Raw genomic sequence first — 19,191 nt, forward strand, 5'->3', positions numbered from 1 at the left:
GTTTCAGCAGAGCTTCTAGACTAAGATGGACTAGGAAGAAACACCTGGCAATATACTTCTAAAAATCAGTCAGTGAAAACCCTAAGGATACAAGGGTCTGACCCAAAACTGACCATGGGGGTGGCACAGGACCGGGCAGCATTTTAGTTCCATCGTGGATGGGGTCTCCGTGAATCAGGGCCAACTTGATGGCAGCCAACAGCAACAGCAATAGTTTTCCTAACTCCATCTGCCCCCAAAAAGCTAGAGGTTGGTGGCGCAGTGGTTAAGCATTTGGCTGTTAACCAAAAGATTGGCAGTTTGAACCCACCAACCACTCCTTGGAAACCCTATGGGACAGTTTTACTCTGCCCTATAGGGTCACTATGAGTTGGAATCAACTTGATGGCAATGGGTTTGGTTTGGTTTTTTGTCTGATGTTAGTTTTAAATTACCGTCCTTGGCACATGGTCAGTGCTAAATATATCATCCTTTGTTCATACAAGAGAGGTGAAGCATGTTCTGCCATGTCCCCAGGCATGTTTCCCTCACTTTTTGGGAAAGGCTTGAACTTCAGTCTGGCCCCTGGGGCTTCCTGCTTTCCCACTGCTCCTGCTCGCATTGTTAAGTTAGGGATTGCCTTGCTGCCTGTTTCAAGGTGGCCTCTGCTTCAAATCCAGAGCGTTCCGAAAAGTGTGAAAGCTTCCAGTACGATCATGCTTCCAAAGAAGAGGAACTTCAAGCCAGCTTCTCAGGCTCCATTGACCAACTCCAAGGCACTCTTCAGTCCTTCCGACTCAGCCCTTCAGAACTACCGGACGCTGCCTCCCTCTGTTTTTGGAAACCCCACAAAAGCTAGCGTGAGGCTGTGCACTGCATTGTGTGCTTCCAGAGTCAAGCTCAGTTAGCCAAAGGCGCGTCAGAAAGGCGGCAAGTGGTGCATAAGGGTGGGGGGGTCAGGCGAGGAGGGGTGGAATGGCTGTTTGCAGCATCGGCATGGGCAAAGGCTGCATTGGAAGTTATATCGGAAAAATCTCTTCAGCCTTTATTTACCACAGTGGGTAGCCACGGGAGGAGCGGGGATCTAGGGTGGGAAAGGAAGACAATAGAATGCTGTGTTGCCTTCCTATAAAAGCATGCTCTAAGCAAATAATGTAGCAAGCTCCATCAGAGCACTGCTTAATTAGCCCCAGTGCTTAAAGGAGGGTCTCCCTGCAGCTGTCGGCGGTGGGCCAGCTGAAGCCGAGGCAGGCACGCTCCGGGCCCTCTAAGGAGGGCGACCTGCAGGAACTCTAAATGGTACTTGACCAGGGAGGGCAAGCGTGGTTCGACCTGGTCTAGACTGGTGCTTCTTGAACAGAGGGCTCAAGACGGAGTTGACAGGGCTGTTCTGGGGAGAGGCAGTGTGGGGAGACCCCAGAGGAGGTGACTAGAAAAGTGAGTGTAAACGTTTCATGCAGAGAGTGACCAACATATGGAACGTGTTATCCAGACGGGTTACAGGCTGGAGGAACACTCCTAGAGTTGTTTAGGGGTGGGGTGGTAGAGGGGGGAGCCTTTAGAAACTCAAGGAGGTTTCTAAACAAAAGGAATTTGAGAAGGGTTGGAGAAATGATGAGAAATGCAAACCTGAGCCAGAGTTTCACTCTTCTGTCACAAGGACTTCTCCCCTGCCTGTCCTTACATGTTTCCAATTCACAGGGACCTAGAGGGGCCGTTGAGTCTTCCTCTTTGAATGAGCAGAGCCTGTGGGCCTCAGGGGTGGGATAGGTAGGACCCCCAGAGGCAACTGTCACTCTCTGTGCTCAGGGGATGGGAGAGAGGGCATCAAGTCCAGAGCCCTGTTTCCTAGCCCCTTGTGGGTAGGCAGACTCTTCGGACTGCAGGGATCTTAAGATGATGATTTACTCTGATCCCCTCATTTTCTAGAAGAACAAACTGAAGCCTGGAAGGTTAAAAAAAGAAAAGAAAGAAAGACTTCCCAAGGTCTCACTGTAAATAAATGGGAAAGGTGAAGAGTAGAGAGCTCCAATCCCTTGATTCTTTGTCCCCTTTGAGTTTTTCCCCTTCTCAGCATCCCTTTCCCAACACACCAAACCACACAAAAACACACACACTGCCTGGTTCCCAACAGCCTAGGTATCAGGTTGCGGTCCTCGCCCATCTTTGTCCTGCCTCTGGCAACAGTGTTACTAGGCATTGCCTCTACCACTACTAAGACAAAGTACAAATGACATGTAAATGTTATGGCCTGTTTTGGGCTGAGTCACTGCCAGGAAGTTCCTTTTGAAATGGACTGGTCATGCCTTCATGCTTTTCCCTTGCTACCTGGCTGCAGCTACCTGCCATCTCTGCAGCCCCTGGCGGGTAAGAAAAGATTGTAAATTAGGGCAGGGATTGAACTACCATTGAGGTGGCAGGGTGGAGCGTTTTCTGACCTGAATCTAAGGACAAATACCCTCTGGGGCTACGGTAGAGGTGGCATTGGAGGGCTATTCTCTCCCACCCTCCCCATTTTTCCCTAGCCAGGTAAAAAAGTTAGGGGTCTTTGACTCAGCTGAAAGCCCCTGTTCATGAAAACCGTGTCTGCTTCTATCTCTGCCCCTCTCTCTCTCTCATTCTCTCTCTCTCTCTTTTTCTTGAAGTCTCAATGAGTGGAGTGTGGCCTAACACCTCGGCTTTGCCACTTTGCAGTCAGATCCATTGGGATTTCAGAACCTCAGCTGTAGCTCACCTGCAGGTGACTGACAGCTCCAAGGGACTTTCCTATTCTTCACAGTTCCAGCCTTAAGTAGTTAGTAGTGCACTAGTAACTGTCTTAGAGATCCATTTTAGGTAGATCCATCGCCTGGGAGTTTATCCAGACCCTTCTGAGCAAATTTAAATAAATGTCATCATTGACATTAAAAGATGGCGCCTCAGATCTGCAGTTTTTCAGCTGTGGGGGTTCCACTTATCTTTTGCTGTGTAAAAAAACCACTCCATAACTTAGCTTAACACAACCACTGTTTTATCATGCTTCATGATTTTGGAGGTCATGAATTTGGGCAGGGTTGAGCTGGGTGATTCTTCTGTGCCTTGTGGCATTGACACAGGTCACTTGGTGAGAGTCAGCTGGCAGAGGGGCTGGTCTGTATCATCTAAATCAGCTTGACTCACATGCCTCATGCCTTGATAGGGATTGCTGGGAGGCTGGACTCAGCTGGGTCTGTCTAGGGGAGTCCTTAGGGTAGCGTTTATTCCTGGACTGTCCAGCATGGTGGCCTTGGAGCTGTCAGACTACTTATATGCTAGCTTAAGGCTCCAAGAACAAGGCGGAAGCTGCATGGCCTTTTAGGACATGACATTGGAAGTTGCTTAGGGTTACTTCTGCCATATTGTATTGGTCAAAACAGTCACAAGCCCACCCAGATTCAAGGCGAGGGGACATAGACACCACCTCTAGATGGGAGAAATGTCAAAAATCCGCAGCCATGTTTTAAACTAGCAACATCCATGTGCATGTCTGGTCTTGATCTATTTTCTGACTATACCCTCTTGTAAAGTAATGAATTCACCCACTTTTACTATCTGATATATCAAGAAAGCCTCTATTTGTGCTTAAACTTCCTCTCTCAGGGGGTGTCTTGTAAGGCTGTGTCTGTTGCTGGCCTGCAACCCTCCCATCTCCTTCTTTTCCTGTTGAGAGTATGTGCAGCCTTGCTCAGGGCTCGACACAGGGTAGCACCCCATGCCCTTGCCCTAGAGTCATAATGGCAGCAGGCTGGGATGGCGCGAAGCACTCTGGAAACATAAGGGAGAACACTGGTCTTGAAGACATTAGGAATAGTGAGACCAAAAGGATGAAAAAGCCATCAGGTTGAAGGTGAAGTCATCCAGAGTAATGGCAGAATACGGGGTGGAAAGAAAAAGGCACTCAATTTCAAAGCCCTTGAGAATGTGGATGTCAATAGATGATGGTGCTGATGCTGCATAAATATTTGTGAAAGGAAGAAAAAGGAAAGGACTCTGCTTCCATGGGCTACCTCTTGGGCTGGGTCAGTGTTCCGGCTGCTAGGAGTGTCAGCCCTAGCCTTAGTGTTTAACATGCCATGTTGGTCGGCGTCTCATGGGACTCCAGTACCTTCTGGAGGAAGCCCTACTGTCAATGAAGCCTGTGTGGGCATGTTTCCCTCCATGTGTCCTTAAATATAATGCCGTGTGTTTGTTTCCATATAAGCAGTATCAGGTTGGCCCTCTGGAAAAGCTGGATTCTAGTTCTGGCCCTTCTACTAATTTATCGTTCCCTTTTGACCAAATCACTTTCCCTCCATTATGACCCATAACCTTCCCGTTATACAAGAATCCTAGTAGATAAGGATGCCCATTGCTTGTCTCTATAGCTTTCTTCAAAAGGATACAGGGAAACAAAGTAGAACCAGAAAGTGAGACTGGTATTGAGGATCATTTGATCTTGTGAAGAAATGACCCAGTGTTGGCAGAGAGTAATAGAAGCACAGAGTTTTCTCTCTAAACAGAACTTTTGAAATGCTTTAACTTGAGAATTCTTAATCTAAGACTTGTGGGCTTCTAGGTTAGGCTTTAAGTAGTCTGTGAACTGCCATAATTTTTTGCAAAAATTTTCCTGTATTTGCATGTGAGTGTTTTTTTAAGGAAAGGTTCTGTTAGCATTTATCACATTCTAAAAAGGGGTAGTGATCCAAAAATGGTTAAGAATCACTGCTTTCATCCATCAGCATTGTGTTATATGACTCTTCACCAGAGGCACTAAGGCCTCTGCAAATGAGATTTTGGAAAGTGCGGGTGCTTTTTTTTTGGGTTATCATAGTGACTGGGAGACGCTATTAATATTTAGTAGCTGGGCGCCAGAGTTGCATGTGTGGGAGACAAAACTAAACAATGAAGAAGCATCCTGACCAAAATACTAGTAGCACCCCTGTGGAGAAATACCGTTGGGAATTAAGACCCGGAGGTGAGCAGTTATTCTCCCAAAGTCACAAAGCCAGTTAGTGGCCAAGTCGATTTTTATTAATAAATCAAAGCAGGAAATATGTCAAGAGTCCACATTATTTTGTTTCTCTTCCCCAACAGCAAATATACTACAGTCTATGAAACCAAAGATTCAGAAATGTCTCACCCTCAAAAATGCAAATTTTTTAAAAGAACCCCTGACTTCTCGGTCTTCTTTACCATCTTAAGGAGAGAGGAAAGGAATAGTTTACATTTTGGGAAACTAAAACCCATTGCCTTCGAGTCTGTTCTGACTCAGAGCCACCCTAGAGACAGAGTAGAACTGTCCGATAGGGTTTCCAAGGCTGTAATCTTCACAGAAGTAGACTGCCACATCTTTCTGCCACACAGCAGTTGGTGGGTTCGAATCGCTGACCTTTTTGGTTAGCAGCCGAACACTTAACCACTGTGTCCCCAGGGCTCCTTTTGGGAAGCTAAAGCATAGGTAAATGAGACCACTAGCCCCTGATGAATGTACATGCTTTTTAGCCACTATGTAGAGACTGTGAAATGTCCTCTTTACATCTCAGAGGACCCATCTTGAATGTCTTTTTCTCTAAGCAAAGAAAGAAGCATTAACACGCTAGCACGATGCTCAGTCCCTAGCTTAATATGCGTGAGTGGCAGGTGCCTTGGGCTCTCTGGAGTGAGCTGAGAGACTTTATGAAATTTTGGCTAAACATGAGGCTTATGAGGTCACACAGACAAGGGTTTGAATCCTGGCTCTGCCTCTCAGCTCTTGTGTGATCTTGGGCAAATTACTTAATCCCTCTGAGCCTCAGTTTCCTCAGCTGCAAAGTGGGAATAATAATTGTATCTGTAATGGTTAATTGAGATAATCCGTGTAAAGTGTTCAGCAAAGTCCCTAGCATATGGTAAGGCTCAGTCAATGTTAGCTGTTATTACAAGCGATTATTATGACTTGTGTCTGTGATTGAAGACAGCTTTGGGTTCAGCGTGTTTGTGCCAAGATTGCTTTCAAAGGATGAGCTATTGGTTGGTTTTTGCCCAGCTGCCCAGAAAGACAGTCACTAGACTGTTTGGGATTGGAGTCATAATGTTTATGAAGTGTCTACCACACACTCCAGTTTGGGTGGAAGATTGATTTTCTTCCTGTGTGTCGTCCCAGCCTCACTTCATACGTAGGTGAGGAGACACTCGGAAAATCGCCAGAGATGTCTCTTCTACCTTACTTTCCTTGTCTGCAGTTGTTCAAATGAATGAAGGCACACAGGGTGAGAAGAGGGGAGAGACACCCAGCAGAATAGAAGATAACCTTGGCCCTCGGAGTCTTCAGACACCAGTTTCCTGGAGAGAGGATCCAGACCAAAGACAGCCACAGGCCACTTGCCAATACCTCAGCCTCATGAAAGGAGGTTAGCTGTGTGGCAAGAGGGAGACATGAAGGGGAGCTATAGGCTATATTTGACATAGGCCTGATTGCCAGTCCTAGAGGGGAACACCTACCATCTGACCACACTTTCTGTGGCCAAGTCTTCTTTGGGCCAAACCAGCATGGTTTGGGTTGATCCTGGCCTTGCTGCTGCTGCTGCTGCTGTTGTTATGGTTGATGGACAGAAAAAGGTTTGGGCGTTGCCAAACCAGCTGTGGTCTTGGTTTGGAGGAGGTGACCAGAGTGTGAATAGAAGTCATGCTTTGGGATTTCCCTTAGCTTTCAACTCTCAAGACGAAGCCAGCTTCTTTATTCTGCCATTTTGAGACTCATTCTTGACTGGGTGAACAACGTAGACAGTTTATCATGATTGTAATTATCATTGTTATTTATTGTAAGTATTAAAAGTCAATTACTTAGCATCCCCTGCCTTGTGACAATATTAATTTGCATTTGTATAGAAGTTTGTAGGCAATGCAGATGTTTGGCACATACACATCCAGCTGAAACATGAGGCATAAATCTGCTAACAAAAAAGTTGACTTGGGGCTATATTCTCTGATGCTAAGTTTATTGCCAGCTGTACCCCCCAACTGTCTGTAAAACTAAAGCAGCCTTCTCTTGTGTATTTTCACACTCGTAAAATGGAATTAACTCAGATGCTGAAGATGAAACTAAAATCAAAATGCCTCAAAACATCACAGTAATTTGGAAATTGTTGTTGTTAGGTACTGATACAGCTCACTATAACCCAACCTCATTTCTGGGGTGGGGTGCTCCAGTGTGTGTGTGTGTGTGTGTGTGTGTGCGTGCACAAGCCTGTGCATGCACACCTGTATGCACAGTGGCAGAGAAGTATGAATGCCCAACATAGAGAAGAGTAAATTTACTAGATAATGCCATGATGCCCAGTAGCTGAACTGACTCACATTTTCTCTGCAGATCCTTCCTCATCCACCCTCTGGCCACGAAATGAGAGTTTGTGGTATCAAAGGGATTTCCTGGGACTTGTACTGGCATACCAAACTCCCTTCAGATCTCTTTGCCAAGATGGGGGCAGGCCATTGCCTGAGGAATAACTGTACTACCTCCTCCTTGGAGCTGCAGGCACATTGTTTTGACATGTGCCATACCTTCCGCCTTTCATTGCCTAGGGGCCAGAGGAGGGTATGCTTTGAACAATGTGGAATTCCTTTTCCAACAACTGTGTAAAGTAAACTCACGTCTTCCAATCTCCATCTCAAGACATCTAGTTTCTTTATGGATATTGCCTCCTCCTTGTCCATTCAGGGTCTCTCTTCCTCATTTTCTGGCCTCCAGGAGGGACCAATTTCAGTACGTCCTTTCTGAGGGAGGCAAGTCAACTTTCTAAGGGACTTTATTTTATTTTGTTTCCTTCTAGAATACACCTTCCCTGTTGACTGTGTACTTTGTTTCCATCTCCTGAAAATTGCTGGCTGAGTCCCTAGGTGGTGCAAATGGTTAAGGCACTGGGCTACTGGCTGAAAGGTTGGAGGTTCTAGTCTACCGAGAGGTGCCTCGGAAGAAAGGCCTGGTGATCTACTTCTGAAAAATTAGCCATTGAAAACCCTACGGGGTGCAGTTCCGCTTTGACACACATAGGCTCTCCATGAGTCAGAATCGACTCCACAGCAACTGTTTGGTTTGGTGTCCTATTTCGGATCTTGGGCCAAGTATTCACTGGGTCAGTCTTCACTTCAGAACCCTGAGTTCAGTATTACGTGTGACCAAAAGGAACTACCATAGAATTAAGGATTGATTTTAAAGAACAGGGCAGGAATTCATTTCCCTTGCTCTGCTCTCACCTGTGTTGACTCCATTAGTTGTAGATGTTCCCAGGGTTCACAGATTCTCAAATGTGTTCTCACCAGTTACAGCCCAGAGAGAGAGACTGCCTTGTCTCCATCACTGGTCGCTTTTTGGTTTTCAGTGAATTGAGAGTGTGCTCATCAGCATCTTTTGGTGACAGTTGCTGACTTGCGCTGTGATCTTGGCTCTGCTCCTTGCCCTCTCTAAAACCCAAACTATGTATTTAATAAGACAGGAGCTGCAATAATTGCCACCACTCCAGATGTGGTAAGAGTGAGTGAGGTGGTTTCTAGAAAAGAACATGGAGCAAGACAGGGAAGAAGGTGTTGCGGAAACCCTCACAGCACTGTGTTCGTGTGAGTTCATTTCTCATTTACTCCTTGTAGCAATTCCAAGTCACTCCTTCGCTTTACCCTTTCACAAACATTTCCCTCCCTTATTGGTTTTGGATCCATCTTGCCCCCAGTGGGTTAACGTATATGTTTCCAGTTTGAATCTAAACATGCTATTTCTGGGTTGCCAACTCCCACGGGTGCTGGAGCCTAATTGGTCTGTCCTCACTGGTGTTTGTAGCACATTCCCTTTGAGCGTCATCTGTGCATTTTAATTAATCTGCTACTTTTTCCTCTCCCTGCTTCCGGATCATTAATAAAGACATTAACCCAAAACTAGACCAATCCCCAGCAGAAGCTCCAGCAAGATCTCTGTCTCCCAGCTCACAGCCTGGTCGTGGGTCAGGACATCTTCACGTGGCCCCACTGACAATTTTTTTTTTGTAATTGAAATTTAGATGAAGATTTACAGAACAAACTAGCTCTCATTAAACACTGAGTACCTATACTGTTTTATGACATTGGTTAACAACCCCATGATATGTCAGTGTTCTCCCTTCTCTACTTTGGGTTCCCTATTACCAGCTTTCCTGTCCCCCCCTTCTAATCCTTGCCCGTGGGCTGGTGTACCCCTTTAGTCTCATTTTGTCCAATGGGTCTGTCTAATCTTTGGCTAAAAGGTGAACTTCCTGAATGACTTCATTACTGGGCTAAAAGGATGTCTGGAGACCATACTCTCAGGGTTTCTCCAGTCTCTGCCCACTGACTAATTTTTAGGCCTCAGGGTCTGTGTTCAGAACAAAGCCAATTTGAATTAACTTTATAATTAAGATTTGGAGAGCAAGCTTAGCCAGCCTTTTATAGAGCCTTCGTTTAATATTTCCACCACATTCCTTTCCTTTTTTGTCATTCTACTTTAAATCTATTGCTTTCCCACCTCTCACCCTTTCCACTCACTGAGCAAGATATTAGGGTTATCTGGCAGGATGTGGTCTTTTGAGTCCTTAGCATTAGTCAGAAATTCACCGGATAATTAGGCCCTTCTGTATACAGCTGGACTATGTCCTCTTTAACCCCAGCCAGGGAATGCATTTGCCTAGAGGATGTGGCTACGCAAAAAATCATGAAATCTCTTGAATTTGCGTATTAAAATTTGGCAAATTAAAAAATTCCACCTCAGGACTCCCCTCTGAGGAAAACAGGCAGGAGTTTTACAGCATGGAAGCTCAAACAGAGCCTTTGTGCCTTGTTTGATGTCACCCAGACTTGTAGTGCTGCTCTTAAATCCAGCCTTGAGGTGGCCAGTCCAGTGCTCGTCCCCTACAACACACAACTCTGCAGGGTTTACACGTGAGACCTGCAGGGGTTCTGCCCATGGAGAGCAGCAAGGCCAGGAGGGGCAAGAGGAAACAAGAGCAGCGGCCTTAAGTCCTTGGACACTCTGCTTAGGCTTCTAGGGGATGTGCTCAACCTGCTAAGTGACAGCAGCCCTGGTTCAAGGCTTGCAACTTGAGCTTCCTGTGGAAAGAAACTTTCTATAATGTTTGAGGGCAAGGACAAATAGACAGCATAGTGTAATTAAGAGCATGTACTCGGGAGGCAGACTGTGCTCAAATCCTGGCTCTGCTGCTTGTTAGCTAGTCATTTAACCTCCTTGTGCCTCAGTTTCCCCACCTGGAAATGGAAAATGTAGTAGAACCTACCTCAGTGGAGTTGTTATCACGATTAAGGATATAATGCATGTCAGTACCTGCAACATTATTGTTCTTGATGCTCCCACTCGAACCAGCCTAACAGTTCCCTCCATACCTTTACAGGAAGGAGTCTTTAGATGTGTGGTCAGGAGGAGGTGTTCCTGTGTAGGGAAGCTAGTCCTGTAGAGGTAAATTGCAACCCAGAGGATACAGCTGCCATCTGTGTTTGTGTGACAGAGCAGACACAGGTTGCTGTGGGCTCAGGTCCGGCACCACTCTCCACCCCTGCTTCCTGCTCCATTTCAGTTGCTCCTTGAATACCTAAAAACCCACGTTGTGTGTTGGAAATGGAGACAAAAAGAAGGAATCAGAAATTGCTCTCTTTTGAGTGTTTTGAGGGATGGTGAAACTTTGTAGGAATGTTGCTCCAGGGACTGAGAAAACACCATATGTGGGAAAACATTCTAAGTGAGGGAAATAGCATATGCACGTTGGTCAGGCTTTTGGAAAACTCTGAGCAGAGGAAATGGGCACTGGGGAAACTATAGGAAGGGGGTTTTACTGAGGTCTTTAACAGGTCTTTTTCCAATTATAACCAAGAAGAGCTTAGGGACCATGGCCTACTTCAGAGCCAGGGTCTGTATTTTCTTTGGGGAAAGAAGGCAGAGTTGATTGGCCTCCAAAGCCAGGTTTGGCAGAAGCCCATACAGGCCCACAGGCAAGTAAGCAGTGAATAGGGGAGGGCTTGATCGTAGTAGGCGCCCAGTACATCCATCCCTCATTCAGTAAATAGACATTGAGACTCCACAGTGTGAACAGCCCTCTGCTGGGCATCAGGGATTGTAGATGAGAAAGACAAGTTCCCCTGATCAAAGAGGAGACATACTGACAATGACAACGCAACAAGATAGTTGCCTAAATGGCAGTCCTACAAAGTACAGTGACTACTGGAACAGGAGTGTAGAAGTCCTTCTAAATCTAAAAATCCACTGATAATGCCTTGTGTGAGTCAATCTGCTGCAACCTTTTCTTTTTTCACTCCCCACTTCAGAGAACTAGTCTTCTGGGGACATCCCACCCCAGACAATGGCGTGGAAAATGAAGGCACTGGTGATCAGAAAGAGATCTGAGATGAGAATCAACCTCTTCTCAAATAAAAAAATAAAACCAAACCAGTTGCCATCGAGTCAATTCCAACTCATGATGACCCGATGTGTGCAGAGTAGAACTGTTCCAGAGCGTTCTCAAGGCTGTGACCTTTCAGAAGCAGATCGCCAGGCCTGTCTTCTGTCCTCTAGGTCAGTTCAAATCGCCAGCCTTTTGGTCAGAAGCCACAGGTTTCACTGTCTGTACCACCCGGGGAGCCTGGGTGGCACAAACCTCGTCTCACCCCCAACTTATTCGGAAACACCACCTCACACTTTCCAATACTTTTTAATTTTCTTGTTCTTTCCACTCCAATTTGTAATAATCTTTCCTTCTCCCACAACCAATATGACTGCTGTGAGATCCATGTATTTGCAATGGCATTTGGAAGACAGCCTGGTGGAGATCATGGAAGATTGCTGTTAGCTGCATGTAGAAGAAGGAATTCTTGAGTTGAGATGCTTGGTACGTGGTATGTGTGCATCAAGGGCAGGTATACAGTGTTTCCTGTTGCCACAGGTTAACTCACGTTCACATTCTACTAACATTTCTAGTGTACTCACTATGCGCCAAGGAGCCCTCGTAGTGGTTAAACACTTGGCTGCTAACCAAAAGATCGGCAGTTCAAACCCACCAGCTGCTCCAAGGGAGAAAGACATGGCAGTCTGCTTCCATAAAGATTACAGCTTTGGAAACCCTGTGGGGTAGTTCTACTCTGTCCTATAGGGTCGCTATAAGTCGGAATCAACTCAACGGCAGCGGATTTGGTTTGGCTTTTCACTTTAAGCCAATACTATGCTAAGTGTTTTTGTATAGATTTCATCATTTACCTCTCAGAAGCCACATGGTTTTCATTGGGCTTAAGATCCAAGTGTCTTCTGTTACTGTCTGCCATTACTTTGTAGTGTGACCTTAGATAAATCACTTCACCATCACTTCAGGCCTCAGTTTCCTGATCAGTAAAAATGAGGAGGATATCTAGGGCACTTTCTACCTTCACACTTTTATGATTATGTATTTTAATGAGTTCTAATTGCAACGTTCCTGCTAATTCTTGCTGTCTAGGAAAAAGCTAAATGCACATTATCAAAGTGGAGGTCACAGGAAGCCTGCTGGCTTTTAATGCAGCCTTGCGAATAGTTTAGAAACATTTACTGGCCTGCAGATGCTTCACTCCCATAAACTTATTCCAGAGTATCATGGCAAGTATTTTTGTTTGATGCTAAGAAGCAGTACAGGTCCTATGGTAAGGAGCATTTGGATGGTTTTTATATTACTAATTTTTTTTTTTTTTTGACCTGATTATTTTGTACTGAGTTTGTATGCTTGGGACCTGAGAGAGTCAGGGTTGTCTAAGAGTCAGGAGACCTGTGTTCTAACTCACCAAATGACTTGGAGTAGGGGTAGTAGGAACAATATGCCCCTACCCAGATACAGGCAGTAAGCATTATCTGTTGTTGTTGTTGTTAGGTGCCATTGAGTCAATCCTGACTCATAGCGACCCCACATGACAGAGTAGAACTGCCCCATAGAGTTTTCTTGGCTGTAATCATTATGGAAGCAGATGGCCAGGTCTTTCTCCCATGGAGCCATTGGGTGGGTTTAATTGCCAGCCTTTTGGTTAGCGGCTGAGCACTTAACCATTACACCACCAAGCCTCCTTAATATCATCTGTAGACGATTTAAATACATTATTATCAAAACAAAAAGCCAAACCCATTGCCACTGAGTCGATCCCGACTCATAGCAACCCTACAGGACAGAGTAGAACTGTCCCATATGGTTTCCAAGGAGCAGCTGATGGATGTGAACTGCTGACCTTTTCGGTTAGCAGCTGAGCTCTTAACCACTGTGCCACCAGGGCTCCTTAATATTATCTGCTGATAATTTAAAAATATTATTAAAACCAACTCAAAGTCAATTTGCTTTTTATTATCAACAGGTTTGGGCAATTCTTAACAATATCAGTCCCGTATCACAGAAAATAGCCCTCCCTAACGAAGCTGGCCTCTCCCACTACCCCTCCGAGTTCCCCACTCCTTGGTTTGCCACTGCCTGGAGGAGAGCGGGCAGTCTCCTCTGAAGGCATTTGAAAATGGAAAAGCCTTGTCATTGTCCACAGCCCCAGGCTTTCCCTGCCAGACTGCAGCTGAAGCCAGAGTTCCTGTCACCGCTCTCACCATGACACCTCGTATACACAGTCCTCTGTGGGCTTTGCCCATCCCTCCTGACCAAGACCAGGTTTCTACTCTGAACCTTCAGACAGTTTCACCAAGAGGAACCATCTTCACTCCTACAGCCAGGGCTGCTTCATGGGTGTGTGGCCAGTGCAGTCACACCAGGACCTGTGCTCAGAAGGGAGCCCCATGCTTGGTGCTTAATACTCCGTGATCGCTGTCTTGAAATTCTTCATAATTTCATCTTTGAATATGTGTTGTGTAAGTGAAGTCCAGTGGAACAATGGAGCATGTGCCTGAGGGCTTGGAGCACCAGCTCACATGTGGTCATACCTATCCTTGGTGCCACCCTGCCTGCTCTAAATAATGTTTGAACAAGGGGTCCTGTATTTCCATTTTGCACTGGGCCCTGCAAGTTACATAGCTGATCTGGCCTTCAGTCACCTCATTTTCACCTCTGACTCACTGCACCCGGGCCTCCACCTCCAATTTGTAGTCATTGTGAATGGACACAGGGGTGGGGCACAGATACAAACAGGAAGGGACTCCTGGCCTTAGGGTCCCTAGAATCTAAGGAGTGAACCATCTCATCTCCATGAGGAATGTGATACCTGCCACAGTAGCCATTCAGAAAACATCCTGAGGGCATGCAGAGGCTGGAGCAGTTGCTGCTGTTGAGGATCTTAGTGGAGCTTCATAGAAAAGTTAGCTTTAGAACCAGACACCCAAGAATGAGTAAAATTTCAACAGGAGAGGTGAGGAAGGTGTGCAAGGTGAAGGGAACAACACATGCACATGGGTCATAAAGCTTGGTCAAGTAGCAGTGAAGAGCGAATGTGGCTGGAGCTTGAGGGATGCAAGTCCAATCATAATATGATGAAAAGGGAGGTTAGGGCCAGAGCAGAAAGAACCCCATCTATACACACTGTGTGTCTCTCCTCTTCTTTAAACTACAGTTTGGGCTTTCCTCCTCCATAAATGAAGAAGTTGGATTAGATGCTGTCTTTATATACTGTTCACCTTCTAATACTCTTTGGTTCCATATTCAGACCACCACCCTGAAAGACTCTTGCTTCTTCACCCCGACCCATCAGCGTCATCCATCATTCTTCCTGTCCACTCACCCTTGTAATTACCTCATTAATGTATGCATGGATTCTTGTTCTACCTGGGGCCTCCCCCACTAACCACACTTGATTTATTTCCCTCAGCAGATATCCTGTGTATTCTTAACTTACAGTGGCTGGGCTTTTGGGGAATTGAATAAATTGTTTCTTGATAGATTCTTAGTCCCAAATGATTTTATTGCAGCTGCATTCTCTTTCTTTTTTGAGTCTAATTCTAGTGGCATAGACACCATATTTATTGTGTTGGTCAAGTTTCCCTTTGTTGGGCCTGCAAGAGTGAAGGAAATGTCACTTTCATGCAGAGTGGGAGGAAGATCAATTACCCTGGGGGAACCATTTTCCTAAGATAATATGATTCCTGGAGCATCTCCAGGGTTGGGCAGCAAAGCTAGACTCCATCCCTTAGCTTTGACCTTGAAGGGGTCAGTTGTCTGGAAGAGTAGTTCCCATGGAAGTAGGATGGTCCTCTTATCACAGAGACAGGCCAGGAGCCAGGAGGAGGAAGTTTAGGCAAGATGCCTGCAGTGTTCTTGGCCTTTGGGGACAAGAGTGGGAAAGGCAAGATTGCCTTGTCTGAAAGACAACCCAGACGAGATTGGGAAAGAGACAGCGTCTGGGAGCCCTGAGAACACGTTAGCATTGGCAGGCTCAGGCACAGGTACTTGGTAAGCAGGACTACTTTTCTATTTCTTGTGTCACCTTTGTTTATTTCCCTTCTCTTTTCCCCCTAGATTTCACGTAATATTCTGAAAATACTGAAGGTGAGCCAGGGGAAGGGTTTTTATTTTCCATGCTTAGACGGAGATTTAAAGAGGAAATGATGTACCCCTGGGGCCAGCAAGGTGGTAGCAGTGGTAATTAAAGAGTGAATACTTCAAGGAGGGGGGTATGGATCATAGGGTACAGGTCAGGATCACTAGGTCAGCTACCTCTCCCCACCTGGAGAGTGTCCTTCCTGTGCTAACCTTTGGAAAATCTGGGGTTTGCTCTACTGAGGGAGCAGCTAGCAATGAAAGTGTCTCGAGATCAGCCCTGTAATCCCACAAGGACTCAGCGGAAACCCTGTGTTGAGGTTCTACTATGGCAACAGACTGAGGGTGCTGATAGGTTAAAATGCCACTTAAACAAGGAGATTCAGAATTAGAAGCATAACCAGTAGAAGGAAAATTTTTTAACAGAAGGTTAAAGGAAGCCAAATGAGAAAAAATATATCAACAGTGAATCTTCCTATTTTGGGTAAGTTAATTTGAGTTGGGTAATTTGAGTTGAGTTTGGGTAAGTTAATTTGAGTCTCCACCTTCTGCAGGTAGTGCTTTGGCAGGGCTGCAGTTTTGGTAAGAGGGTCTCTGGGGACTGATGGGATCATTTGGGTGTGCTGGAGAAGCATCTTTGTTGGAGAGCCCAGCAGAGCACCTTGAACCTCGAGCCCTTCCACAGAGGGTGGAGTGGTCCCACGTGTTCATTTACAAGGGTCGGCCTGGAGAGCAGACTCCACCAGGTGTGGCCTGGCCAGGGATAAGCCCACCTCGAGTGTTCCTTTCATAGACCCCGGGGTTTACAGTGGGGGAGCAATAGAACTGCGCCGCTTGAGACCACTACAAGGCTGCTGCTGCTGCTGTTGACAAAGGAATATAAATGCATGTTCATAATTATCAGATTTAATGTCTTCACAGTGTGCCAAGGTGGACTATGTGTCTTTCCAGGGTAGAAGGAGGATGGAAGAAGTAGAAGGGCATCATCCACACACAACTGGAGGCTGAGAGATGAGGGAGACATGAAATGGAAATGCAATATGTGTTGTCTATCCAGAAAAGATAGCAGAGTGAGAAGACCTGGAGAGCATTCCCCATTCCTCCCTCTGCCTTTGGTTCTCTTTGTGACCTGGGTCCTAGGACAAGCGCCTCACTCTTGCATACTGCAGTTTTCTCCATTTATGTTTTTGGTTTATTTTGTTTAAAAATATCTCTCTTTCTCTCTCTCTCTTGCTCTGTCACTCGTTTACACTACACACTCGAGTGTGCGCATGCAAACACACACCTTTCCCTGTCATACAGCCACATTGCTGGTTGAAAGATGGTTGAGGTGAAAGCACTTGGAAGCCTCGGAGAGAAAAGTACTTTAGCGTTCCAGAGAATTCGTGTAAAGACAATCTTTCCCAGGGGTCAGGGAAAGAAGCAATCTCTTCGCAGTGTCCAGAGAGGAGTTGTGTTGCTTATTTAGGAGGTTTTACTCTACCTCAGAGGGATGCTCAGCCTCTGGTAGCTGGTCCCAGAATGACCTGGACTCAGCTGCCACAGCCTGCTATTAACACCTGTGTTTCCTTTTCAGATCTTACAGGTGAACAAGGTGATGTCCATCTTGTTTTATGTGATATTTCTCGCTTATCTCCGTGGCATCCAAGGTAACAACATGGATCAAAGGAGTTTGCCGGAAGACTCACTAAATTCCCTTATTATTAAGCTGATCCAGGCAGATATCTTGAAAAACAAGCTCTCCAAGCAGATGGTGGACGTTAAGGAAAACTACCAGAGCACCCTGCCGAAAGCAGAGGCCCCGCGAGAGCCGGAGCAGGGCGAGCCCGCCAAGTCGAACTTCCAGCCAGTGACCGCCATGGACACAGAACTGCTGCGGCAGCAGAGACGTTACAACTCCCCTCGGGTCCTGCTGAGTGACAGCACCCCCTTGGAGCCTCCGCCCTTGTATCTCACAGAGGATTACGTGGGCAACCCCGTGTTGGCGAACAGAACGTCGAGGCGGAAAAGGTACGCGGAGCATAAGAGTCACCGAGGGGAGTACTCGGTATGTGACAGTGAGAGTTTGTGGGTGACAGACAAGTCGTCAGCCATCGACATTCGGGGACACCAGGTCACGGTGCTGGGAGAGATCAAAACCAGCAACTCCCCCGTCAAACAATATTTTTATGAAACGAGATGTAAAGAAGCCAGGCCTGTCAAAAACGGTTGCAGAGGGATTGACGATAAACACTGGAACTCTCAGTGCAAAACGTCCCAAACCTACGTCCGAGCACTGACTTCAGAAAACAATAAACTCGTGGGCTGGAGATGGATACGGATAGACACCTCCTGCGTGTGTGCCTTGTCGAGGAAAATCGGAAGAACATAAACTGGCATCTCTCCCCATATATAAATTATTACTTTAAATTATATGATATGCATGTAGCATATAAATGTTTATATTGTTTTTATATAAGTTGACCTTTATTTATTAAACTTCAGCAACCCTACAGTATATAAGCTTTTTTCTCAATAAAATCAGTGTGCTTGCCTTCCCTCGGGCCTCTCCCATCTGTTACACCTTGTTTTGTGATCTAGTAGCTCATGGTAGCCTCGCTGTAAAATCTATGTACACCAGTATTTTGCACTCAGTATTGTCAAGGCCATGACTGTCGTTTTAGTAAACTTGTTTAAATCAGATGATGTCAGAGTTGTGTATAGACACAGTTATATCCCCTTCTGGTATATCTCATGTTTGATTCATTCAAACATTGGAGACAATGCCCTGTAGCGTTGAGCTCAAGGCTTCATTTTGGCCAGCAAGCTTGCGATCAAGTACTTATTCTCCTGTCTGGGCTGCAGCTTTGCCAATTGGAATAACGATTTGCTGCAATGTTATGGTCCTGGAACAGTAACAACGAACCTGGCAATTTTCATTTTGAAAGTTTCTTTTCAGCACATTTGTCGTTTTGGAGTTTGGGGTTGTTCAAGGGTTTTTTTTTGGCTTTGTTTTTGTTTCGCTTTTTGTAAGTGGTTTTCACCCTTTTAGACGCATAGGAAAAAATGTTAACTATTTGTAACAGAATAATTTTATGGCTACACAGAAGCAAACTGAAATGGATCATGAATAATCTATACAGAGAGGATAATTTATTCACAAGAGACTCTGTCTGCATGGGACCTTCCCTCCCCTATCTGCGCCCCCTCCTAGAGCCGAATGAGATATTGGAAAGTGCTCAGGCTTTGGAAGCAGACCTGGGTTCAAATTCCAGCTCCTCCACTTTGATCTTGGGCAAGGAGTGTAAGTCTCTGAGCCCAGGTTTCCTGGGATCACCTGAATCAAATGGCGATGAATGCCTACCTCACAAGGTTGCTGTGAGGATTCAAGTAAATCACCACTGTAAATTACCCAGCACATAGTAGGAGTTTGAGAATGGTTACTTCCTTATCCTTCCCCTTCCTCTTCTGTCTTAGATATTTTGTTCCTGTGTGTCATGTTTGGTTGACTCATCACCTTGAGATGTAAAAAGCCCAAATGGAAGGGACCTCCTCAATGCCTGCTAAGTCCCAGAAGTGGCCCAAGACAGCCTCAGGGTCACTGTGGTGGCAGTCACACCTGTCCTGCAGGTAGGATTGTGGAGGATACTGGTGGTGGTCCCCTAGGAGCTTAGTGATTCCCTTCTCCCACTGGAAGTGGTTCTTCCTCTTCCAGCTGGAACATAAGAGCTCTCGTCTCTCATCTTGTCAGGAGGTGCAAGGTATCCAGTGA

At 45.9% G+C, this 19,191-nt stretch overlaps 1 protein-coding gene across 1 annotated transcript in view; it reads left to right on the top strand.

The window, feature by feature from the left end:
* The window catches only part of NTF3 (neurotrophin 3), a 90,002-nt gene extending 71,882 nt beyond the window's left edge, over positions 1–18,120 (top strand). The window contains exon 2 of the mRNA XM_004387199.2: positions 17,017–18,120. Within this exon, the coding sequence (XP_004387256.2) occupies positions 17,017–17,811 (795 nt within the window). The 3' untranslated portion in view covers positions 17,812–18,120. The remainder of the gene's footprint in view (positions 1–17,016) is intronic.
* The last annotated feature ends 1,071 nt before the right edge of the window (positions 18,121–19,191 follow it).

Source organism: Trichechus manatus, unplaced genomic scaffold (genome assembly GCF_000243295.1).
Source record: "Trichechus manatus latirostris isolate Lorelei unplaced genomic scaffold, TriManLat1.0 scaffold00182, whole genome shotgun sequence".
NCBI lineage: Eukaryota > Metazoa > Chordata > Mammalia > Sirenia > Trichechidae > Trichechus > Trichechus manatus.